The sequence below is a fragment of the Papilio xuthus genome, unplaced genomic scaffold, assembly GCF_000836235.2.
Source record: "Papilio xuthus unplaced genomic scaffold, Pxut_1.1 DF824655.1, whole genome shotgun sequence".
Lineage (NCBI taxonomy): Eukaryota > Metazoa > Arthropoda > Insecta > Lepidoptera > Papilionidae > Papilio > Papilio xuthus.
Genome location: NW_013533994.1, coordinates 383492 through 408785, shown reverse-complemented (window position 1 = coordinate 408785; position 25294 = coordinate 383492). Strand labels below are relative to the sequence as shown.

The following is a 25294-nucleotide window of genomic DNA, read 5'->3' as shown; positions in this document are numbered from 1 at the left end:
TTAACATTTTACTCAAATCTTCTTCTATACTATTTAATGTTCGATAGGGATTTTGCTACATATAAGCAGATGTTATTATTGTGTGTTTTGAAATATTTTTTAAATAATGCTGCTACTCTACCTAAAGTAAGAGAAATCTAAAATGATATCAATAGTGAAAAAAAATATGCAGAGAGAAAATATGGTTATGCGAACATAGATCTTCGGATGTTTCCCGTCGGGTCGAGTCGATTAGCATTAGGCCGGTTAATTCGATAGAATCAATCGGCTCTATGATATTTTGTTTCCATTGGGTCAATTCATCGGTCCAAAGGAAAACGAATAAAATTACGTTGTAATATTATATGTCGTAAAGGTGCAAATTGTGATGTAGTAAAGAATGTACTATGCTTAGAATACATCGCCACGAAAAACCAATACAAAAAAGCCTTTTTTTGGTTTTGCGTTTCTTCCGATGGTCTCTGCTAGCCAGCTACTTTACTACACCGTTAAACTCATCAAGGCTAACAATGAATGAAATTTAGTTTAAGGGTAATCGCTAGCGCGTTCGCCATTGTCCATTTTCTTCAGGAAAACCAAGAACTACCACTTATAAAAACTACAGTTATGAAAGGCTTATGTTTCCTTCAAGCAGATAAAAACATTGCAAGCACTTAATTTAGCAATAATCATTAAAAAATTTAAGAATGCAATAGCGTAATAGCTATAAAACATATTGTTTTATGAAGGTACAACTAGCCGTCGCCCACGCCTCCGTAGTTCGGGATTTTAAAAAAAGTTAATTAGTACCCTATGTGTTCCTCCAAACTATGTTCTAAATCTATGCCAAATTTCAGCAAAATCTATGCAGCCATTCTGGAGATAACTTCAAACAAAGATCCATCCATCCTAACATTCGCTTTTATAATATTAGTAAGATTATTGCACTTTAAATCTCCCTTTTGTTAAAATATATTCTCATGTAATTTAATTTAAAAAAAATCCTCAACCAATTTTAGGATTTCTTGATTTTTTACCGATTTGAACAAGTCAAAGGCTCGGGATTCATTCAATGTGCGTTCGTCCCTGGAGCTTAGCTTATTGATTTTTTAAAATAACAATTAACTAAGTAAAGTACAGATTTTAATGTGTATATATCAACCCTAGCACAACCAGGTAGAGGTGATATTTTAATGTACTTATTGGAAAAAGTTTTACACAATAATTGAATGTTGAAAGAAGCCCACTAGACCCAGATGTGTGCAATAAAACCATTTCTTAATCTGCAATAGATAAAGCGTAAAAATATTAACATCTTCTCAAGTAGAAAATTTTAATTTGTTTAAACTTATCAAATTTTATTCAGTACTAGCTGTTACCCGCGGCTCCGTCCACGCGGCATTAAAAAAACATTATTGGTAGCCTATATGTTCATCCCAAATATGTTCTATATGTATGCCAAATTTCATCGAGATCCGTTCAGGCGTTCTGGAAATACCTTCAAAAAAAACAAACAACCAATCATCCATCTAAACATTCGCATTTATAATATTAGTAAGTTTTGGATTATAAATGGATTTAAATAGATGTATATATGACAGTTATTCATCACTATCACGTAACCTAACGGTCAAAGTAATTGTAATAACAATTAAGTGGGTATCAGATTACGATGATTGCTTGAGCGCGCGCCGCCGGGTGACGACTGCGTGCAACAACGTAACGCTTTCCTGTTTACGTACCTAACACACATGCACATTGATACATTATGTACTTTATGGCACTATATATGTATGTAGTACATTACCGACATTACTAGATTGCCTTTAAGGTGTTAGATTTCATAGATTAAATTTCTCATTTTACCTAAATATCATAACTTTTAAATAACCAACGGAATACCTTAATAACATTTTAAAAATGGAATCGTTAAAACACAAAATTAAAATATCATAGTTTTCTATCTATTAATTAGGGGTTCGTGTTGTTGTACCGTGACTGAATACTAGCAAACTCGATGTATAGGTACTGCAATATTTCAATTATTAAATTTTGGCGGTAAAACGGTAATCAAAGTAATCAAATCTTCGAACTTAGTAGTATAATAGTTAAAAAAGATATTCGCAAATCGTTACCCCATACCCAGCTCGACTTTAATATGCTCGCTTTACAAACCTAATATGTGAGAATACTGATAAACTTACTGATTTAAATTCTTAGAAGAAATAATCAATGCATCAATTCCGCTATGACCAAAAGCACAATGACAAAATATTGTGACGGTGGTACTGACCCGTTATTTACGAGTCCATTGCGAGCGATATTGATAATTTAATTATACTAAAAATACGACAAGTAACAAAGCAGGCGACCAAGTTATCAAAGTCGTCGAGCCAGATATCTCAGATAGGGTAGATCATAAATTAATCTTAGACTACAGATAGGGTCCAGAAGCTTGGGGAGCTTTCCTTCCAGATAGAGACCGCAGAGAGTACAAGGATGCAAAGGACCGTCCACAGACCTAAGTCCAGTAGCGGACTGGCGCAAGCTTTTACGTAACATAAATAAATATGAAAATATAACGCAAAAATTTAACATCAACAAGGCACCCTTTTGTTAACAAAACTCTTTCTACCTTCGACCTCGATTCGAAGTAATTGTTGGGCAATTGCCGACACGTTGCAAATTTTGTCGCGTTGCACAATCAATCGAGTCATTGGACTCGATTCGAAGATTCTACATGATACGATTTATGGCATTTGGAAAATTACTAAGAATTTAATATTTTGTAATGAAAACAATCATAAAATTAAGTGATGTTAGGAAGTGGAAAATTTTAAGAAATCATAATAGTATTTTTTACTTTTGCTATTGAAATATTATAAGCACGATAATGTAGGAATGTTTTACTATGTAAACACTATTTGAAAGGATTATTATTATATTAAAGAACTGTATTTTAAGTTGAGTTTAGATGAGATTTTTTAAGCGACCTTTGGAATGCTGGCATTTTTATGATAAATAAAAGAATATTTATTCTTGGGAATATTTTATTAGTAAAACAAAAGTCCTATCTGTATTATTCGTTTATTACATTAACTATATACAATTATTTGAATAATCAGTTGTTTTCGATTCGTTATAACTTATGTGTAATTTTAGTAATACATTTTTGTTTTATAACGAAGCTATGCATATATTACGACACAACCATACATTTAACACGGTGACGCGTCGGCTACCCTCACCGGGAGCCGCGGCGTAATTGTTCCACCAATAATTAGAAAACTATGAAACTGGAACTGATGAATTATAAAATTTGAAACTTAACAAAAGCACGAACAGTTCGATGGGCCTTGCGGGAGCGCCGCGGCGGCTCAGTAGCGCTGCCAGGCGCAGGCGGAGGCAGAGGCGGAGGCACCGGCGCGCGGCGCCGCGCCCTGCCGTCACAGCTCCGAGAAGAACTCCGGCGAGGAGTGCGGCGTGGGCGGCGCATGCTGGGGCACTGTATGCTCGCGGCCCATCAGCGAGAGCCGTTGCTTAAGTACGTCGCGCTCATGCGTCACGCGCGCCACCTGCAGCTGCAGTAGTTGCAGCTCGTCCTGCAGTGACCGGTTAGTCAGTTCCAGCTCCTGGCGTTGCTGCAGCCGCTTGCTGCGGCAGTTCTGTGCGTAACCGCGGTTCTTTAGCGTGCGCCTCTTCTGTTTAAGGCGCGTTACATCCTCGCGGGGAAATCCGTGTAGGCGTTTGTTGAGCTCACGTACACTCAGGGTCATGAGAAGGTCGTCACTTATTAGGTCGTCCCCGCAAGAGGATGTCTGATATCCCTGATGCTGGCCGCCGGTACGGGGAGACAGTGCCGAACAGGAGCTCGCCGGTCGGAGCGCGACTTGCTGCATGTGGTGATCCTGCTCCCTCCACTCCCGTCGATCCCACTCTTCGAAATTGCCACAGGGAACGGTGCGCATGTCCAAAGGTTCTCTCATGTGCGGCAACCACAGAACGTCATCGACGAGCGCCGCGCGGCAGGGGCTCCGGCCGATGGGCACCGGTGGCGTTTCTGGCGGTGTGCTCGGGTCGACAGCGATAGCGACGTGGGGCTGCGGGTATGGTCCAGCGTCGGGCCAGGCACGACAGACGCGGGCGCAGGCGGAGGGCGGCTCAACTAATTCATTCCATCCGGTCCGCAGAGGCTCTCGTTTCACGAGGTTATGATCCTCGAGGTGATCGAGTTCGAAATTTTGAACGTACTCATCGGCGAGTTGGTCGTCGTCCTCGCGATGTGGCTGTGGCGGCAGGGTTTGCATGGCGCTCGCCTGGGAGCAGTCCACGAGTGCGTGTTCCACCATGGAGCGTGCGGGGCGCGCGCCGGCCGGAAGCGAACTGCCGGCGCGGCGCAGGGCGGCCCCATGCTCCGCCCTCCCACCCAATGACGTACCGCGACGCGCGCATATATGTATGTAGAAGCCTTTATTTTCGCAATCATAAGTTCACCAACATAACGATATGAAAACATAAACACTACACAACACATGTACATAAAATGCTTCATGCAAATTTGTACGTTGTACATGGCCTTAAGTGCATTTATATTGTAACACCAAGGCTTTTAATTTAAAGTTGTGACGGTGTACAAGGTATTTAAAGATATAATATTTTTCGTGTCCAGATAATTAGCTTCGGTTACATCTCAAAATGTGACTACTGATTGAGATTTAATTTTCGTATCTTGTAACTGTTAAGGTGACTCAAATGAAACTAAACAATTTTTTAATAAATTATCCCATAAATGTATTAAATTTTTAAAATATTAAAATAAATGTTATAGGTATATAAATCATCAATAATCGTTTTAGATTTTGTGAAACTATTTAAAGTACTTAAATTACAGAGACTTGCCGACACTTTTCTCGTAGCGCCGCCTACGACTGTAGAGTGTAGACGTTATCCTGCTACGAAAATAACTACAATCTTTTACTTTCACACGCGATTTTATTGACATTTTTACTGACTGCCGGTCTGCGTATTATAATAATTAATCAAGATCTTACCGTGTTATGATCCTATTTCAACATACATAATGTAAACATGAACATGCTTTTGTTCCACGCCGAGCGACATGTGATCTACAGCTCCCATATTAGGGGCGGACCACACAGGTCATATCGATAAATAGATGTATTCCATTGTACTTGCCTATTTATTATCGATACATACGTTTATATTACTAGATGGATTCCATTCAAACAATCGTGGTTCATGCGTGCCTCAAGACAGGTTTCGTTTGATATTTCTTCTTTCTACATTTAAACCTGTAATCGATTTGATTTCTGTTGCCCGAAATATTACTCAGATCTTTTTTAGAAACATAGCGGTTTGTTTCTGAGGAGACGGATTACTGCGGAGTAATTCAGATTGCTGTATTCTGAAGATAAGGTGTTGATTAATTTCGTTAATTAATTCGAAATAAATGCAAAGCCTTTTTGTGACAAAAATATCGTAAGTAAGATTTCACATGTACCGATGTTTGTAATCAAATATTGCAAATTTAATTTGATACACTTCCTCGTTACTTATTGAGCTGAAATTTTGCATACATGTGTAAATCGCGTGATAATGCAATATTATGATGACGTGGTGCTGATCTGATCATGCAGCTGGATGAACAAGAACTTCGTAATGAAACGATACAACCTCATCGAGTTTGAGCTCCTTTGAATCGTCTTGTCACGTAGTTTGATTTTTTTATTTGTAGTTCTCCGCTTTTAGTTGTTTGCCTGTCATCAAAACTAGTACCTAAGTAAAAATGGAATTAATAGAATTAAAACCATAAAAGCTTCCTTATTTTATTTTAGTGTACAGTTTCGTCTGTTTTTAATAATCATAATTTCAGTTATTACATTGAATATCCAAATGGCGCGTCGGCTACATGACTAACTGTTGAACAAAGTGATTTCACGCGTCAGAGAGCGCGGAGGGTTCGACACGTCAGCATTATCCCGAGCCACGAGCCCGAGCTATACAATCTACGACCTGCGCCCAAACATTTAACCCTTTCTTATTAACCCTCTTAATTGAAACGATGCGCTTGTTATCGTTAAAATAATGAGCAATAATTGAAGATATGCATGAACTAACATTTCAACTTCGCAAACATAAGTTCTGGAACCATACATTAAACACCAGTTTTGTATGGATATCTTGTAGTTAATAGTTAAACCTTCGTATTATTTTAAAATATTTTGAATTTAACTGCCACCTGTCGCACTGCGAATTAACTTTAATTTTGTAAATTTGAATGATAAATATACTAAAGGACTACTTAATTAATCTTCAAATAATGTTGAGCGTGCAATTAAAACCATATTTTCAGATAAAATAACCAAATAACTATGAAGTCATAATTTGTCTGTAGGAATTTGAAGTGATAGGGTAAGGATAATATTGTACGGAAGCATCGGGGATGCGACGCGATGCGGCACCGGCGTGGAGCGGTTCGGGATCGGGCGTGTGCTGACTCCATCGCCGTTGTTTGCTTACCACGGTCAACATTGTTAGCAAGCCGCTCGCGCCGCAAACGTTATTACATGATTACTCTCCGACAACACCTATACCTATCTGTTCGGTTCATTTCTATTTGCCTTTTGTTAATTGCACAATATTTAGTTAATAATCATCATTATTTTGCATATTTAAACATGAAATTGTTATTGTTAATTAGAAATATACTCACTCATTCATTTTACTATTGCTTATTTTATTTAATTCATTTGTCATTTTTTGTTTGATTTTGTTCAATACGCATGTCCCTTATAAGTTACGAAGTTTTTTGTTGTAAATGAGCTAGAATGGAATTAATCTATTTTGCATCTATTCTTGTTTCTGTCTTTAAAATAGTTATTTCCATAATTTAAACATAGATATCTCAACCTTCATAATTTTATATCAATTTTAACTACTTGAATAATCTCAAATATTATGCGGTTGCTCAATGAACAATAGGTCGGGAGCGCTTCCGGGGCAGAGACAGGTCCCAGGGGCGGACACGTACGCCTCGCTATCGGACGCTCTTCATCAATCGATTTTCTACGATTCCACTTTTCATTCCTGCTTTATGCCTGAGAGTCGATACTTCAAACTTGTCACTTTTTTATGAAAAAAAAAATTGTCTATTGTTGTTAGTTTTTTTTTATCCACACCAGGTTATACTTTTTACCTAATTGTTATGCATATTTATATTGTGTATTTGTCGATGTTTAACATTTTTTAGAAAAAAACTATTTACGTATAGAACTATAGTTTCATCAGATCGAAAAGTCGAGTTAATCAAGAATAGAGAAGTATAGAATTATTATATGAAATAGGTGATTATTGATAATTTTATAATATTCTTGTATGCGTATATAAGCGACCTTCAGGGATATATGATAATCGTTCGTTGATCCAAGCACAATCTGCACATGTCAATTTGTCGAGTCAGAGGTTGCACGATCTTATAATTATCTATTATGTAAATGTGCATTCGTCATCTTTACATATTATAAAACAAAGTTTCCCCGAGGTTTATTAGTTGTAGCATAAAAACTAAACCGCGCAATCAAATTGACATTCTTGAGACATTATACACCTTTTTGAGACTTTTTTTTGACAATGGCTTTCCGAAAATACTTTGGAATTTTATATTTGAGATTTATTGCGTTGTTTTAATTAAATCAAAAAAGGTTATAGCAATAAAATAAAATATGAAAAATCATGATTTATTATCAACCCAAAAAAGTATAAAATTATATAAAAGATAATAATTATTATTGCTCATTATTCACTCAAAATTTTATAGAACATTAGTTTATAAATAAGTAGTAAATATTTAGGTTCTTTTTGGCATAGAAATTCAATTAAAATAAGATATAAAATGATTGCAATTACTAATTACAAATTTCATGACAAGCTATAATAAATAAATCCATTTCAAGAAAATATTTAAATTAAATAACATTTGCACTATGGGAATCATTACTTCTATACCCAAATGGCCCCCGTAATATTAATATGTTAAATTAAGCTATAACATTAAAATATATATTGAATTACATAAAAATAACATATTTTTATTACGAAATATTACATTATTATTGGCATAAGGCATTTGAATATTTTTTGAGTAGTTCTTATTTCATTTTTAATTAAAAAAATCGTACCACATTAAAAATAGAAACCATGCTTATCACGAATTGCGTTAATTCATTATTATTTTTATATGTAAAATTATTTAAAAAATTATAATCGTTTTTTTATAAATGCGAATTATATATTATATAATATAAAAATACAAATGTAAAAATATATCCAACAATTTTTATTCATAAAACAGTTAAAGGGAAAACCCTGATGTATTTTGTACGCTCAGTCTTATCTTTTACTTAAATGCTATACAATAAGAATATTTTTAATAAATATTTTCTGTTAAATGTTTTTATAAAAATGCGTATATAAATTTGTATAATGTGCATATAAACTGTACGTAAAATATATTTTGTTCATTTAATTTATAATTATTTACTATAAATGTTAATACTCTAGCAAAGAAGAACATTTTCTTAGCTATTGACAATGTTACTAATAACTACGAGCAAATAATGTATTAGTTTCTTAGTAGAAAAGAGTATTTTCGAGACATAGATGATAAAAGTTAATTCTAAAGCAACAAATTCAAGTAGACACGAACTATTGCACCATTTGCAAAAACTTTCAACATTTATTTCCAAATACTCCTATGGAACATTAAATTTGGAAAAAATTGAATGTCGTGCTCTTGCAAATAAATTTTAAACTTATATCTAAAAAAAATTACCAACAAAATATAAAATTAAAAACTGTATGCTTGGTTTAATTTCTTAATATCTGAGCTAAGTAATATTTTGTAAGCAGTTAACAGTGGTTGACGCCAATAATAATCTGTTATACGAATGTGTCTGCTCGTCAGGTACAACGACCACACAGAAGCCTAATGGGTGTGCATTCCGGAGAAATAAATTGGTCCTCTTCCCTTCCCTCCCTTTATCCTCCCTCCCTTATATGTATATAAGGAACAGATGTTAAGAAGAATTGGATATGATGGATGGGATGCATAAGAAGGGTAATCTTTCTGTGCGTCTCCTACTAGGTCGATTAAAGGCAACGCATCTGCGATTGTGGATGTCTATGAGCAGCGGTTGTTTCGCCATTTCGACGAATTCAGGTGACAGCTTGCTCCTTTCCAATCTTTTATAGAAAAAGATTATATAACTGTTGGTGTTTTAAGTGTGTGAGTGAGTGCATAGTCGTGGTAGTACATCATGATGGCGAGAGGCTGGCCGATTATGAGCGAGCTCCACACAATGATGTTGCCCCAGCGCGGGCCGAGCCGCACCTCCGCGAACCGAGATATAATGGACAGAGGCGGCTGCGCCATCATGCCCAAGAACGCCCAGATTCTGAACATCTGGAGAGGTACACTCACCTGAAATCAATCAAACGAGGCATACAACAATCAGAAAAGGTTGAACATTTAAAAATGAAATATTGCAATCTGAACAGCGCCATCTTCCGCTAGACATATTTCTTCTAGCCTCAGTTGTGAAAGATGGCGCTATTAACGTTTAGTGTTGTTCTAAGTATGCCTAAGTCATCCAGATGGCGCTGTTATGATAAGGAGTTACCCGCGACTTCATCGTAAAAATTATAGCATACGTCACCCTAGTGGTAGTGATAGATAGTGTACCTTTCCGTTAGAGAAATAATTTTTCAAACCGATTCAGTAGTTTCAGACCCTACTCAATGATAAGCAAACACACAATACTATCTTTCTTCTTTATAATATATCTCAATGAATAATAACTTATTGATGGTAAGTAATCAAATGTCTAACTTACCAAATACTCATGGAAGAATGCTGATAAAAAGAAGACAACAATACTGGCATTGGATTTGCCGTAGCCCCGGTCTGTGATAGGAATGTAGACATGTCGCAACGCCCACAAATGCACAGGTCGGTTCCACGAGCTCCAGAATGTCGCGATGTTATTTGCATTCCACCAGTCATTGTAGAAGTTGCGGTCAGCGAAGTGCAACAGTTCACCCATCAAGTTCAAAAATGAATGGAACGTAAGATAGAAGAAACACAACCATATCAAATGGTTTGGAACCTAAAATAAAGCACGATTTTTTTAACAGACAGCAGCACAGGGTTAGGAAGAAAATCCGACACTGCCGGTGTATCGGCGCAACACTAGACTTATAAAAATATCAACGGTTATGTCCCGTCACTAATCATTCAGACACTGGACTTGGTAACGAAAGCGCGCCATTCGCGCCAAAGGATTCTCACTAATAGTCTAAAAATAGTTATTGTACATTTTTCTGTTTTTAGGGTTCCGTACCTAATAGGAAAAAAACGAAACCTTTATAGGATCACTATATTGTCCGTCCGTCTGTCTGTCAAGACCCTTTTTTTGTTTATACTATTTAATTATACTTCTTTGATTTAACAATCATTTATAAATTATACTTACAGCCAGTTTTAGCAACCGTTCCGCCATTTTAATCATATTCATTTCAGAAAACTGATGTACACTGTTCGTAACAGTGGGTATCATCCATTGTTGGAATAATGCCATTATTAGATTGACACCGAAAACAACCTCAACGATCCTTTTAATAAGAAATCGTTTTCTGATTCTGAAAAATTAGAAAAAAGGTTCACACACTTATCGATTCAGTATATGTTTTCTTATAAAGATATCTTTAGTGGCAACTTTCTAATTTTATTTATAAAATATTGCAAAAAAAGAGGTTATAAATATCTTACCGTGTGGTACGCGGGAAATTCAACTCATAGCATAATGTTGGTGCAAACAAAAAGTATAATAAATCTTTGAGGTTCAGATTATCCGGGTACTGCACGAGGCCCACAGCAGCAAGCTCACTTTTCTCATCGTCTAAGCTTTCTATAAATAATACCAAAAGTAAATTTGCTAGAAATAACATCTTACTGTCCTTATTCTTACCATACAGTCAGACAGAAGAGAGACTTAAAGACAGAGGGATGATTGATAAGTTTGTTAAAACAAAAAAAACACGCGCATATAAAGCATTATTTGACATTTAAAATGCTCTGTACTATTCTTTAAAAGCAAGAAAGCCAAATAATTTTGTTAAATTAAAAAAGAAATACTTTCTTCAACGGATAGGAGTTTGTGTATTAAATTAAGCAATAATTAAATATTTTACAAATTTATATTGGAATATTTAATAATTTTTTCAATGTAATTTGAAATAATCTACTAAATTATTGGATAAACAAAAACGCCTTTAATTGATAATTAATATACATAAGATTGTGCAAAATATTTTTTTGTGATTTGTGTAAAAATCCTGTGTATGTGTAAATTTTATATATATTTAAAGTTGCCAAAAAACACCAAATCCTTATTACCACGAAGAAAAGCTTTAAAAAGCAAACCACACCTATTTATAGGATTTTAATAGCATTTGTGCATCATGTTACAAATTTATTAAGAAAGTTATATTAAGATTTACACACATTTAAAAAATTGCTTCATGAAACTGAAAATGTATCGCTAATATCTATAATTATTATTTATACAATTAATTTTAATAAAACTTTCTTGTTATTAGGTTGGCAACACGATGTCATGTTAGTGCTTTGCAAACACATTTATTTAACTTACGCTCATGTTCCGCGTTCATGAGTTCATCTGCAAATAGTATTTTGTTAAATACATTATCCGTATGACGCAACATACTACAATTAAGTAACTACTAATGAAAAAAACTAAATAAAACATAAATTAGTTTTTAATTTAGTGATTAACCCAAAATATTTGTGAAATTAAAAATTACTGCAATAGTAATAAAATAATAACATTTATTAAGATACATATCTAATACAATTAGCAAGAAAAGAAACTATACTAAAAGTGTATAAAATACTTGCTACAACATGGACTATACACATTTTACTTTAAATATTTTCTTACTAAACTTACTAAAATTTTAAATATAAATGTTTCAATGGATGTATGTATGTATTTTTGTTTGAAGGTATCTACATACTCGATGAACTTTGGCTTACAAATAGGCTACTAATTATGTTTTTCTTTAATTCCACTCAGACGGAATCGCGAGAGCCAACTAGTAGTAATATACATACTTATTATAGCATGTTTCGTTAAATTAACAGGAAGTTCTACCTTGCCATTAATACATGTTTATCAATGTCATATTGATTAATTATGTGTAATTTATGGTTTTTATATGAAGAAAAATAGTTGCATTATTACACATACCCTATTGTGACCTCTTTATAAGAAAATACTAAAAAAAGTCTTAGCCACTATTGACTAAATTAAATACATGTGGTATTTAAAATGTGAGTCATTATTATCTAGAGTTAAAGTACAAATTCCATATAAAGTATAAATATTACTTTAGTCAGATAAAGTTCTAGTATTAAAATTAAACTTGTTTTTAATAAAACTTACTGTAATTTGGTGCTGAAAGACTTTGCCTCCGCAGTTTGGTCTTCTTAGGCTTGGCTCTAAGACTACTCCGACACCAGTAGTTTGTATGGCAGTAGCTCCATAATTTTAAAAACAAAATCAGGTATATCATACAAACAGTTGTTATTCCCACTGTAATAAAAAAAATTGGAAATTATTGACAAGAAAATATGATAATTGTGGTGACTATTTAAATCATGTTTGGACAATTAAAAATTAACTAAAAATAATCTTAATAACTTCCGTCACATACAAAAAAGCCAGTCTACCTACAGATAATTGTTTTCATATAATTTTATTCAAAGATATATGAAATAGTATAACAATTTCTAATTAGAAAGCATTTATCTTTTGTTCTAAAACAAACACCATTAAGTATTTTTTCTTCTTCATAATGATAGTACTGATAAGAAGTCATTGAGCTCAGATAAGATTCTATTTAAAGATCAATATTTGAGCTTAAACTTCATGTTAAAAAAAAATTGATTAAACTACATTTCATTACACGACTGCCACACATAGTTGAGAAATTGTTATGTAAACAGCCCTATTATATCGTTTTCTCATACTACATGTTTGATTATGGATTTTCATTTATTATCTCACTATTTAGTGAAATTAAACTCATAACTTATCTATCATTAATAACGCTTACCAAAACTAAAATCCTGACTCCTAAAATGCAGCACAACAACAGGCAAGCTTATCAGGAATACAATATTTGAAATCTGCAGGCTGATACCTATTTTATCACTAAGTATATCCTATAAAATATACACATACATTAATTATTTTTAAACTATTTTTATACATACCAATTTTCTTAAGATACTTACAACTGAAATAGCTCTCTCGATAATCAAACTAAAAACAACTGGCACCACACTAACTGAAAATTGCATAAAGTAACATTAGTTACACTATAAATATCCATAGTTTTAATGTTATATCTCCAATAAATAAGATTTTACTAGCAAAAATAAATCAAACAGTACAAAAAAATTACTGGCTGCTAATTTTTATTTAAAATTCTACAAATACTCACATATAAGTAAAATGATAGAGGGATACTGCTGTGTGCGTCCTTCATTATAACCAGTTAATACAATGATCCATTCCAGAGGATTAACTAGTATTCCATATCTAAAATGTTATAGTAAGTAAATATTTATAATAAATAGTAATATCTTTAGTTAACAAATTCAAGGTAAATATTATCTGATAAATTAGTGTTTAATAAAAACACTTTAATACATACTTCAAAAAGTTTTCAAGGCACAGTCGTACGCCACCAATAGTTAGCATCAAAAATCCCCAGTTGACAAGACCAGTGAAGTTTGTGAACTCCGAACTCCATGAGAATAGAGAATCTCTTGGTTTGTGGCATCTAGTATGAAAGAAATAACAGATATATAATTAATAATAATTAATTTTCACAAATTAATTTAGAAATTCAAAACTGGAGACTAAAATTAATAATTTGACTATAAATATTTGACTAATTGAATATTTGCATGAAAATCAATCAATTTTTTACAATTTATAGCATTTTTTTAAGATAAGCATATTGGTGTGAGAAATTCCAATCGTATTACTACAAAACCATTTGACGATTATTGAACAGAATGACTACATATTTTTTCTTGGAAGACCTTCCTCTCAAATACATGACAAGGACTTTTATCTTATTAAACTTTTACTTTCATATTATTAAACTAATTAAGATAACATTATATAAAATGCATAATTATGAATTATGTAGTTTTTTATTTATGTGTATACATTTGCTACATACGGTTTATCTACTTGCAGTCTTCTAGCTTTCTTCTCCTTTTCTGTTATTTCTTCAGCCCTAGTTACACTTTGAGCCCTTCTGTAACGAAGAGCTTTCTCTTCAGCTTCTGTAGTCATTTTTCTAAATTCAAACACTACACTGAAACTTCAACTGCAACTTAATGATAAGAAATAATTGTATCGCGTTATCTTCATATGCGGGTGTTATCAAACACAGACAAAAAACGAAATACCTATATTCGTGAAGAAATATACTATCGCTAACCTAATTAGGGTATTTCATAATTCTACAGTTTTTTAATCGAAATGGAATAAAAATAATTCAATGAAAGAAACAAATGACAGCGACAAACTTTGTTTTGCGATTGTTTCATTACGCGATAATAATATGTACGTGACCACCGACTAAGCGAGCAAGCAACTATAGCAAACCCGACGAGAAACGAGAATGAAATTAAAAGAATGATGCTGATGCTGAAAACGAGGAAAATAAACTGACAGATCACATCATCATAATGACAAATTGAAAAACGTTATTTACTTTATTAAAAATTATTATTGCAGCTTAGATAGCGTCCTTCACACATACAAGCGATGATGAATTACGTCATAATTGTATTTTTCAGATTTCACCAACGAATTTCAAGATTTAAACTGTCTTCCTTATACAGTATAGCCCCCGTATAAGAAATACTATTGTTATCTTTGCTTTTTTCAAAGAGGGGGACGGCAATATTGTTGTACACATGTTTCAACAGTAAAAACAGGAATAAACACAATACGATCTTTGCGCAGTGTTTTTGTCACCTAAAATATTAGGAATACTTAAGTATACAACCTGGGCTTGACTTGAAGATTTTGAGTTTACATGGTACCTAGATATTCGGGCTATGGCTGTAATATTGATATCTCCGGATAATCAAGCTTCTACATCTACATCAGTTATATATCTACGCACGGCATGGACTGGGAATGAAGCGAGATGAATGATAATAGTCGACCTTGGAGATTTATGCCAATTTATACACGAGAATTGTGTGACGTTGTAAAGCAAATATTTAAAATTAGTGGTGGGCCACCATTTCAACCGCGTAGAATTAAAAATAAAGAATATGCATCAGCTACTTTCCGCTCAAAGTCCCGTCAAATTTATCCAGCTGTTTCGGAGATTACCTAGACACACACGGCCTGGCGGACAGTCATACAGACAGACAAAAAAACAACTAATTGTTTGGTGAAATTAAGAGGCTCGTTTGTCATCTATTTCTATATAAAAAAAAATTTAAACTCGTTCTTTTCAAAATTCTTTTAGAATTTTATCTCTCATGTCAACTATATGTGTTTTGTCTAAATTATATACCCTATGACAAAAAGGTTAATATGTACCCAATTTGAATTATTGAGCCTAATTGTGGTCTGTCAGTACTGATTCCAACCGCATTACGGAGAGAACAATAACACAAACGAGTCATTGGTACAGAACTAAGAATCAAACTTGGGACCTTGATCACATCACATGTCTTCGTATAAACGTTAACTATGTACATAAAAACATCGTAGCTGGGAAGATGAGACTCCATGAAGAAGAAGAAATGGTTAAGAATTTTGGCAACATAATATCATGATGAAATTTTATTTCGAGTGTTAAAAGACTTTAAAGTACCAGCGCCAACGCGTGTGCACGTGACGTCATGTAGGACAAAGTCCACAGGTCGCACAAAACAGCACAGTCACAGGTGTGTAGTTACAAATAATTAAGTCTGATAAATGAGTTTATTTTACGTTGTTCTTTATCACATTTTTGTGACACATTGAAATTATTTTGCGTAGTATTTGTAGAATATAAAAGAATATACTGAAATACAATTAATTGTCAATTATAATACAAAATACAATTATTAATAATCAAAATGTCCCAAAATGTCCTGAAGAATATTTAAATGTTCTTATGGAACGATAATCTTGAACAATAGAATCTTTATATTTCATAGTTGTATTTTACACAGTAGTCTAGATTAAAAGCGTCATATATTTTTATTCTACAATACAACTACACAGTATGTATGTAAAATCTAGAGGGAATAATTACAAAGTATTATGCCACGAAGGTTTTTCAGTTTATTACATATTTTGATCGTTTAGTTTGATGGCCTCTATTTTAGTTGGTCAATAGCATTCATACTTTAAATTACCTTCAATGCGCCGCCCGTTTCCTCACAATATGGTAGGTATATATTCTTTGCTTTTATGTATTTTATATCTATTGCGAATCTACATACAGATTCAAAAAATCCTATCTTCGACAAAATACAACCGAATACCTACTTAGAATCTTCTCTGATGTCTGTTTTTATTATAAAGTTGTATTGCTAATTTATTCACGTTAAAGTGTGGGTTGATTATTGATATTTCAGCTAACTTAATTAGTAATAATAAGCATATAGAATAATAGCTGTTTTAAAGAAGTTTTATTTTCCTCCTAAACGTATAACAGCTCTATGAACAACAGTTGCTTTTAACCTTTTTACCTTCTTTTTGAAGGTCAAGGTTATATAAACGTAAAAGTTTTCAAGGTTTCCTAGTTAAATAACCATCCTATGTACACACTACGTACCTAACATTTGAAATTTTCTTACGAAAATTTACATAGTTAATCATCTCCTTTCACCTTTTTTAGACATGCTACATATTTACTGATAACTGCTGATAACGACTTTGACGCAAGATAAAGGTTGGTTAATATTTTGACTTCTATTTTTCCATTCAATAATCTGTGCCAAAAATATGAAACAATTGTTGCCAGATTTAATTTTCCCTAGAATAATAGAAAAAAATATTTTGAAACTAGGATACAATTTTTATGATCAAATATTGATTCGCTTTACGCGTTATAGTTCTGTGGTGTCGTAGTACTACATTGATATTTTTTAATAACCAGAAAAAAAATCAGGTCATGTTACACTACCTGAATTTATATATAAGGTCTAGAATATTATGTTGACATTTTTTTACTCAACTCAATAAAGTTAATAGCAAATTCATTTTTTACAAAATCTTGTAAAACTTTGGATTCTTTTAAAAAATACTACGACTCATTTCATTAATAAAAAGCATTAGCAGTAACAGGGAGAGTAAATGGGCGGAGGAGTAGAAAAATGTTATGCGGCTTTTGTTGAATAAAATGTGCGAAAAGATATTTACAAGCTATAGCTATAGCTATATCTTCGTGTGTGCGCATGTGACATATATTTATTGAATGGAGTAATAATTAGATTTTTATAGAACAGATTCTCGATTTTGATTTGCATATTTTAAAATTCTTATTGTTATTTCTTTTTCTTATTTTTATATGATCAGTACCGTCAATAGATTACGCTACATTTTAGTGTTTACAAGACAGCCGTGTATATTTAACTTAATACGCCTATTATTTGTAAAAGTATTATGTATTAAGATTATTAACATTAAACACACCAATTTCAACCAGTTTTAAAGTCGATCGATAATATTACATGGAATTTTTGAAAGATTTACATGGTAACACCATTAATTGCTTGTCTTTGTCTATCCTGTCGCGAGAGGGCCTTTTCCTCTTTAATCAGATGGAGACGAGTTAATGTTGTTGGTTAAACGTAATGTAATTATGAATTTAGAAAACCTCTAACTCCTTAGTTTAAATATAATTCACGTACATTTTACGAATTCTATAAATATGAAGATTTGGACTTCAGAACACACATTCAAGTATGTAGTGACGCAACAAGGAGGTAGTGATAAATACAAGTGGAAATTTTTGTGATAATGACATAAAAATTATTTTAATTCTAGTCACCCTTGGGAAACAGTTGCTCAGGCAGCATGGCGTAAGTATCCCAATCCTATGAACCCTGCAGTCATAGGAACCGATGTGGTTGAGAGAAAAGTGGTCGACGGAGTATTGCATACGCACAGGCTTGTTAGTTCGAAATGGTTTTTTCCTAGATGGGCTCAAGCGGTAAGTCATGCATTATTATAAATTTGTAACTTTTCCTTATTAATATAAAAAAATTACCAGTAAAATACTGAAAGAAATTGGTTACCATTAGCTTGCAGCTAGCAATTAGTGTTTTAATTGTTTTTTAATGTATACTAATTGTATACTAATTGATTAAACTATTTACTTTAAATCTTCATACTATGTCTAAGAAAACAAAATTAAATTCTGTTGATTTTATCTTGTAAGTCCTGTTAGCAGGTACTTATGTTTAAAAAGACAATTTTCTAAATATTCTCCAATATTTTACCTTAGGATGCAAATACCTAGAGTTGTATCTGTCTTATAGCCTCAGAAACATTTAAAAATACTTCATATAGAGTGCTTTTGTTCTTTCTGCAATACAAAAGCAGGAGAAATTACTTTTTTCTCAGTTATTACTTTACTATTTAAACGATAATTGTTACTATTTCAGCTAATTGGAACCGCAAAAATATGCTATGCTAGCGAAAAATCTGAAGTAAATCCAATTGAGAGACAAATGACTCTAAAAACAACAAACTTGACATTCTGCCGATACATAGCTGTCGATGAAACTGTTACTTACACACCAGATCCCAAGGATACTTCCAAAACTTTGCTGAAACAAGAAGCTGTGGTAACTGTTCAAGTAAGTTATTTATTATTATCTTATTTTTGTATGTCATATTAAAGTACCACCTTATACAAAAAAAAAACTCATTGTTTTTAACCAATTTACAAAAGAGTGTTGAAATAACCAAAGGATGATTTGTGAAATAGGATATAAACTATTTTAAAAAAAATTGTTGAAAACAACAAAACTTAGCAAAAATGTCAAAAATAATTTTCATAATGAAAGCATTCGATGTCCATTGGCACCTAATGCCTATCTTTAATTATCTTATCAACAACAATGGATGTTTTTTTTTGTCTTATCTGAAACTGAAGTTCAAGATCAAACTTTAACCTAAATTATAATAAAACAAAGGATGAAACCAGACAATAAAACTAAATATAACTGTAAATAACATGGAATAATAATAAACTAAGTAATAAAACTTCTTGTTAAAATTCCCTATAATATTAATATGATATTATTTTTCAGGGAGTGCCCTTGAGTAGTTACATGGAGGACTTACTTACAAACAAAATATCCCTCAATGCTGGCAAAGGTCGACAAGCAATTGAATGGGTTATAGGAAAATTTGACACTGAAATAAAGGAATTAGCTACTTCCGCATGTAAAAGCACAGATGAGCTACTTTCTCAAACTAAGAAGTCTTTTGATGATATAACATCTAAAGCAAAACGATCATTGGACGATATAGAGAAATTCACGAATGCAAATGCAAACCAAAGGAGCTGAAAAGAGGAGTGATTTCATAATTAATAGTTCAAAATGTCATTTTATTTGCACAACATTAACATTATGCATTTACTACTAGCTACTTCGTTCAGGATAATGTGTGTTTTTATCTAAATGAAATGGCTATTACATGTAGTTTTGTAAATGTTAGATATATATGTGTTAGAATGTTTGTTAATCAATTTTTTCAACCTTAATAAATGTCTAAGTCAGAATACCATACAAGGGGTTTGCCTTAAATGTTGTAATTGTAACTTTTTTACATTATTTATTTTTTGCAAAGATATCAGTGTTTTCTTTAGTTCCAATTATTTAATGGTGAGTAGTAGATAATTTTTTTTAAAGTAAAATCGATTCCATTTCTAGTGGCGTGTATAGAATTTTTATTAGAAAAAAAAGAAAATTTAAAGAAAAACTTTTGTTTTAAGAAAGTGATGTCTTTGTAGTGCTTGTGATAAGTTACCATGACATGGAATTAGTTTTTTGTTTATTCACTTAATATTGACTTCATTCAACTGCTTTTTTAAGAATGGTATGCTATTAAATGACTGTAACTTTTGTAAAAATTTCTTTTATAAACTTTTTGGTTATTCTTCACCTTTACGAAATATAGCAGATTTGTACCTAAAGGTTTTTGTTTTCTATGATCAACAATTATCTTACTAATATGATAAATGCCAGTGTTTAGATGGATGGATGGATGTTTGAAGGTATCTCCAGAACGGCTGAATAGATCCTGGAAGAACACATAGACTTCTATTTTTTTTTTAATTCCGCGCGAACGATGTCGCGGTCGACAACATGTTTACATATTTCTCAAAGGCCTGCAATGCATCTACAGTTCCTCTAGAATTGTCAATATCAATGGGTATTGATGATTTATTTTATTAAGTCCTACTCGCTGGTTGTCCCCCTAAGCAGGTAAATATAAAAGCGACTCTCAAGTGGCAGAGCCTTCTTTATGGGGAAACTATTTTAAACAATCACATCAAATTTTAAAATATTGCTATAGGTGTTTGGTTTTTTTAGTATTAAAGTTTTATGTCAATTTTATTAACATAAACAGTCATTGGCCTGCTGTTTGCTTTTGATAAGAGTACATGCACATGGTTTATCATCATTTATTTGATTAATAAAAGGCTTTAATTATTTTATGTTGTTGAAAGAAAAGAAAGTCAATTGTATTCAGTGTAATTCATTTATTATTTAACTTTAATAAGAGCTTTAGCTGTAGATATTAAAATACATAACCCAAGGAATGGTTACATGGACATGTTATTTTTTAAAATTTGTACAAGTATAATGCAAAGATTAAAAAGCATTTAAGTACTAGTTCCAGAAGAAGTCATACTGCCATTAGGAATTCCTGGTGTTGGACGATTAGCTGCAGCCAAGTGTGATGCTTTCAGTCTATCCAATTCATTGACCCAAGAGCGGACATGTTCAAGTCTGTGCCAAGCCATCTGCAAAACTTTCTGAGATGCATATCCTGACCCTTCATGTGGCTGTCCAGTAGACACTTGGGTTAAATAGTTAATCTGGTCACTCAACTTGGACTCCACTTGACTAAGAGTTCTTAAGAATTGTGATGTATTAGTCTCAGCTTGTTTTTGACTGGATTTTTCTTTGCCTAATTCCAAAAGTGCTTGTGCTGAAATAATAACATGTGATATTCAGAATTATAGTACAAGATGGAAACCGCTTCTAACTAAAGGATGATAAAATATTATAGATAGAAACATTACATCCAAAATAACATAATATATGTAACAGTGAATAAGAAAATATGCTAAGTGATCCTTGATTTAATTTGTGTACCAAAGAATTTAGGATTCTGACTCGAGTTTCACAGAATCTATAAAACCTACATGTAGCAAACGAATTCAATAAAGAAATGCTAAGACAGATTCAATTAATCTTACCAGCACATTGCAGGCAAGTTATAATGTCCTTTTCAATATCGTCCAGAACTTGGATTCTTTCCATTGGTCCTGCCATTTCTTATTGAAGAAATTAGTGCTTTAATTGAACAAAATTTCTAGCTTGATATTTTGGCCGGCTATCAATATAAAAAGTACGATGCAGATTACCACTTTAAAAACCAATTTTAAATTAATAAATAAAAGTTACAAAAGCTTTTCTCTTCTCCGATTCTCTGCAATATTTTGATTTTTGACTTACCGACTTTGACGTTTGAGTTTGACAATGATAGCCTACCCAAAGACAAAGTATGATACGAGATAAAAAAAAAATATTTTTTTATTTCTTAAGATTGAAAAAAAATAATCAATTCAAATAAAGAGCTTAGGAAATATGGTCTTCTCCTCGGTCACAAGGTAAACTAAATCTTGTAAGCCCGGTAATTTTGGCCCCTAAGCAACTTAATCCATACAGAGTAATAAGGTTCGTACATAGGCCCGTGTCGCCGATATTTTGTTGTTTAGTTCCTACGTATGTATACGGCAACGTTGTCGCCAGCTTATTATATGTCCTTTTTTTTCAGAGGGGAATGCTTTATGCATACTCCGCGCCCCGAGAGGGACGCGGTAGTTATGTGGGATTCTCCTCCATAGCGGAGGCGTACCCACTAAACCCCTCTGTTCCTCCAACGCATCGGGACGGAACCACGGGCACGCTTTCGCTCTCGTCCGCAGCCCAGCTTATTATATGACCTCAAACCTTACCGAGGGGTTCAGAGCCTACCCAGTTTAGGGATAACTAGGCCGTAGTCATCCATGCTGTCACAGAAGACAACATATGTGAGCTAAACTTATAGACCAGTTCAGAGCTGATTTATACATGGCTAGACCAAATAGATAATTCATGTCACCGATTCAACGTTGGTTGTGTGTATGAAGTAAAACACGGGCTACGAGATGCTTGTGACGGAATTATACAATATCAATTTAATTTCGAAGATTATGGTTGCATCCTGTACGTAAGGCGTACATCAGCATAATAAATCCTTATAATAATAAGTAATAATTGAATAAAAAAATGTAACATGATGTTTTTTACAAAAATATTTGTATTTATTAAAAAAAAAAAGATGTTAAGTTAAGATCTGGAAATTACACTATCATTTATTTACTCAGATAGCAAATAGTACTTTTTTGCGTGACCCATGGACTACAAATACCTGTACAATATAGTATAATCCAAAAAAAAACAAGCGGCCAAAACCCTAGTGCCTACGGCCAATATTTAAACAGTTCTGGTTGCCGTCAACCTGACAGGACACGACACTACAACTCGGCCATTATTGTTGCGACAGTGAACCGACATGGTTAGTAACTGGGTTTTAAATTGTTAATTTTCTTAATAATCTAAATTTATTTTTGTTATTCAGTAAAAGAATACTAATCGAAATATTATTTTAGTTGTGATTTGTATTATATTTAAATAATTTAGAAACTCAAATGATGATACCACTAGTTTTTAAATACGGTTAGAACCTGAATCTATGTGAAGATTTTTCTAGGGCGGACTGATGATATTGTTGATATCTAACTTAAATTAACGTAGTTTGCTAGGTATTTAAACCATAATTTATCTTTTCAGTCGCATAGAAAATTTTCGGCTCCTCGTCATGGGTCTATGGGATTCTATCCCAAGAAGAGATCCCGCCGCAGCCGCGGTAAGGTGAAGGCTTTCCCTAAAGATGATCCGAATAAACCTGTGCACCTTACCGCTTTTATCGGATATAAGGCTGGTATGACCCACGTGGTTCGTGAACCTGACCGTCCTGGATCAAGTAAGTTATTTTCTATTTAAGACTTCTATTAGTGATGTCGTTGAAAATGAATAATCACTAATATTATTTAAAAATGATTAAAGAGATCAACAAGAAGGAAATTGTGGAGGCAGTTACCATCATCGAGACTCCACCAATGGTGTGTGTCGGCGCGGTCGGTTATATTGAAACACCACATGGCCTCCGCGCATTGCTCACCGTATGGGCAGAACATATGTCCGAGGACTGTAGACGTCGCTTCTATAAGAACTGGTATGTATCTTTGTTAAAGGTGTCGTTTTATTACCTTTTATAATTTTTTTCAAATTTCATTTACTAATAATTGTAAACAGCTCTCCTCTCACTGTGATGAGGGCTTTACCTTTATGTATGCCTTGGGCATATAACAGCTATGTTATCTCCGCTCACTGAAGAGATGGCATAGCTTTTTATTGCAGCAAGTGTTAAATTTTGAATTAAATAGGTATAAATGCAAGAAGAAGGCATTTACCAAAGCCAGCAAGAAATGGCAAGATGAGCTTGGCCAGAAATCCATTGAAAAGGATTTCAAGAAAATGATCCGCTACTGCAGTGTGATCAGAGTTATTGCCCACACTCAAATGAAGTTGTTGAAACAACGCCAGAAGAAAGCTCATATTATGGAGATTCAATTGAATGGTGGAACTATTGAAGACAAAGTAAAATGGGCTCGGGAACACCTTGAAAAACCTATCCCAGTGGATTCAGTCTTTGCTCAGGATGAGATGATTGATTGCATTGGTGTTACAAAGGGCAAAGGATACAAAGGTACATAGCTTGTTAAGTTTATTATTACTATAGGATACATAGTTTTTAAATGTCATAGTCACAATATACATTTCTTTTTACAAATTGGGGCTAAAATAGGATCAAATTATACATAACAGCATAATTTATATATATCAAACTTACAGGTGTTACTTCCCGTTGGCACACTAAGAAGCTCCCACGCAAGACACACAAGGGTCTGCGTAAAGTAGCTTGTATTGGAGCTTGGCATCCTTCAAGAGTTTCATTCACTGTTGCCAGGGCTGGTCAGAAGGGCTACCATCACCGAACAGAAATGAATAAGAAAATCTACAGAATTGGACAAGGTTCGTTCACCAAATTTACTAGTATTCAGATTTTGTCATATTTGTAACTCTTTTTTCAGTAGGTAATCAATTCATTGATTTCTATTTTCAGGAATCCACACCAAGGATGGGAAAGTCATCAAAAACAATGCCTCTACTGAGTATGACCTGTCTGAGAAATCTATTACCCCCATGGGTGGGTTCCCTCACTATGGTGAAGTCAATAATGACTTCGTCATGATCAAGGGCTGTTGCATGGGTCCAAAGAAACGAGTTATTACATTGAGAAAGGTGAGGGATATATGAGTGTTTTTATGTTTTTTTTTTTAATTTATATGAGAGATCAAAGATATAACAAAGAGCCTTTCAAATATTACATTTTGATTTGTAAAAACTCAAATAGTTGATTTACCTTTCCCTTATTATGATGCTAAACACAATTCTTGTTTTCAGTCACTTCGTGTGCACACCAAGAGGGCTGCTCTTGAGAAGATCAACCTTAAGTTCATTGATACTTCATCCAAATTTGGACATGGTCGCTTCCAAACACCTGCTGATAAGGCTGCTTTCATGGGCACTCTCAAGAAGGATCGTATCCGTGAAGAGGCTGCTGCCACCACCACAACGGCTGCGCCGCAATCTTAATTATTCTTTTAAGAATAAATGATATATTAAAAACTATTCTTTATTTTGTATATTCTCCCCTAATAACATAAGAAATCACATTGTACAAGGGTGGTACAAGTGACTGACAAA

At 33.4% G+C, this 25294-nt stretch overlaps 5 protein-coding genes across 7 annotated transcripts; 2 read left to right on the top strand and 3 right to left on the bottom strand.

The window, feature by feature from the left end:
* Positions 1-3384: 3384 nt before the first annotated feature.
* On the bottom strand, positions 3385-4346 carry LOC106127561 (neural retina-specific leucine zipper protein). Its single transcript, XM_013325666.1, has one exon. The coding sequence runs from the start codon at positions 4326-4328 to the stop codon at positions 3426-3428; it is 903 nt and encodes a 300-aa protein (XP_013181120.1). The 5' UTR covers positions 4329-4346; the 3' UTR covers positions 3385-3425.
* Positions 4347-9190: 4844 nt separating this feature from the next.
* On the bottom strand, positions 9191-15074 carry mdy (diacylglycerol O-acyltransferase). 2 transcript variants are annotated; one of them, XM_013325981.1, is made up of 12 exons: positions 14567-15074; positions 14335-14484; positions 13798-13926; positions 13585-13682; positions 13376-13428; positions 13195-13303; positions 12522-12671; positions 11709-11735; positions 10826-10964; positions 10530-10695; positions 9891-10163; positions 9191-9478 (listed from the first exon to the last, which is right to left on the bottom strand). In XM_013325981.1, exons 2-12 carry the CDS (start codon positions 14448-14450, stop codon positions 9257-9259), a joined length of 1482 nt encoding a protein of 493 aa, XP_013181435.1. In that variant the 5' UTR covers positions 14451-14484; positions 14567-15074; the 3' UTR covers positions 9191-9256. The 2 variants fall into 2 exon arrangements, with proteins under 2 accessions (XP_013181435.1, XP_013181436.1); XM_013325982.1 differs by lacking the exon at positions 11709-11735 and having other exon boundaries at positions 14335-15073.
* A 2859-nt stretch (positions 15075-17933) lies between these two features.
* On the top strand, positions 17934-20282 carry slmo (PRELI domain containing slowmo). Its single transcript, NM_001312305.1, is given in 4 exon segments — positions 17934-18077; positions 18162-18327; positions 18782-18976; positions 19433-20282. Coding segments are annotated over 4 exon segments (654 nt in total). The 5' UTR covers positions 17934-18045; the 3' UTR covers positions 19694-20282.
* A 601-nt stretch (positions 20283-20883) lies between these two features.
* MED11 (mediator complex subunit 11) lies at positions 20884-22489 on the bottom strand. 2 transcript variants are annotated; one of them, XM_013325626.1, is made up of 3 exons: positions 22378-22489; positions 21616-21752; positions 20884-21344 (listed from the first exon to the last, which is right to left on the bottom strand). In XM_013325626.1, exons 2-3 carry the CDS (start codon positions 21689-21691, stop codon positions 21016-21018), a joined length of 405 nt encoding a protein of 134 aa, XP_013181080.1. In that variant the 5' UTR covers positions 21692-21752; positions 22378-22489; the 3' UTR covers positions 20884-21015. The 2 variants fall into 2 exon arrangements, with proteins under 2 accessions (XP_013181080.1, XP_013181079.1); XM_013325625.1 differs by lacking the exon at positions 22378-22489 and adding an exon at positions 21875-21935.
* Positions 22490-22961: 472 nt separating this feature from the next.
* RpL3 (ribosomal protein L3) lies at positions 22962-25219 on the top strand. Its single transcript, NM_001312190.1, is given in 7 exon segments — positions 22962-22979; positions 23255-23447; positions 23531-23699; positions 23911-24233; positions 24380-24559; positions 24651-24829; positions 24992-25219. Coding segments are annotated over 7 exon segments (1239 nt in total). The 5' UTR covers positions 22962-22976; the 3' UTR covers positions 25184-25219.
* The last annotated feature ends 75 nt before the right edge of the window (positions 25220-25294 follow it).

What these genes read in the sequence shown, in the direction of transcription:
- LOC106127561 (XM_013325666.1), bottom strand. Translation starts at nt 4,328, where the DNA reads ATGGTGGAACACGCACTCGTGGACTGCTCCCAGGCGAGCGCCATGCAA.
- mdy (XM_013325981.1), bottom strand. Translation starts at nt 14,450, where the DNA reads ATGACTACAGAAGCTGAAGAGAAAGCTCTTCGTTACAGAAGGGCTCAA. An exon ending in CATGAACGCGGAACATGAGC is followed by an intron (nt 10,965 to 11,708) that starts GTAAGTTAAATA and finishes TATTATTTATAG; the next exon opens with AAAGCTTAGACGATGAGAAA. An exon ending in AACGGTTGCTAAAACTGGCT is followed by an intron (nt 10,164 to 10,529) that starts GTAAGTATAATT and finishes GCTTTATTTTAG; the next exon opens with GTTCCAAACCATTTGATATG.
- MED11 (XM_013325626.1), bottom strand. Translation starts at nt 21,691, where the DNA reads ATGGCAGGACCAATGGAAAGAATCCAAGTTCTGGACGATATTGAAAAG. An exon ending in AACTTGCCTGCAATGTGCTG is followed by an intron (nt 21,345 to 21,615) that starts GTAAGATTAATT and finishes TTATTATTTCAG; the next exon opens with CACAAGCACTTTTGGAATTA.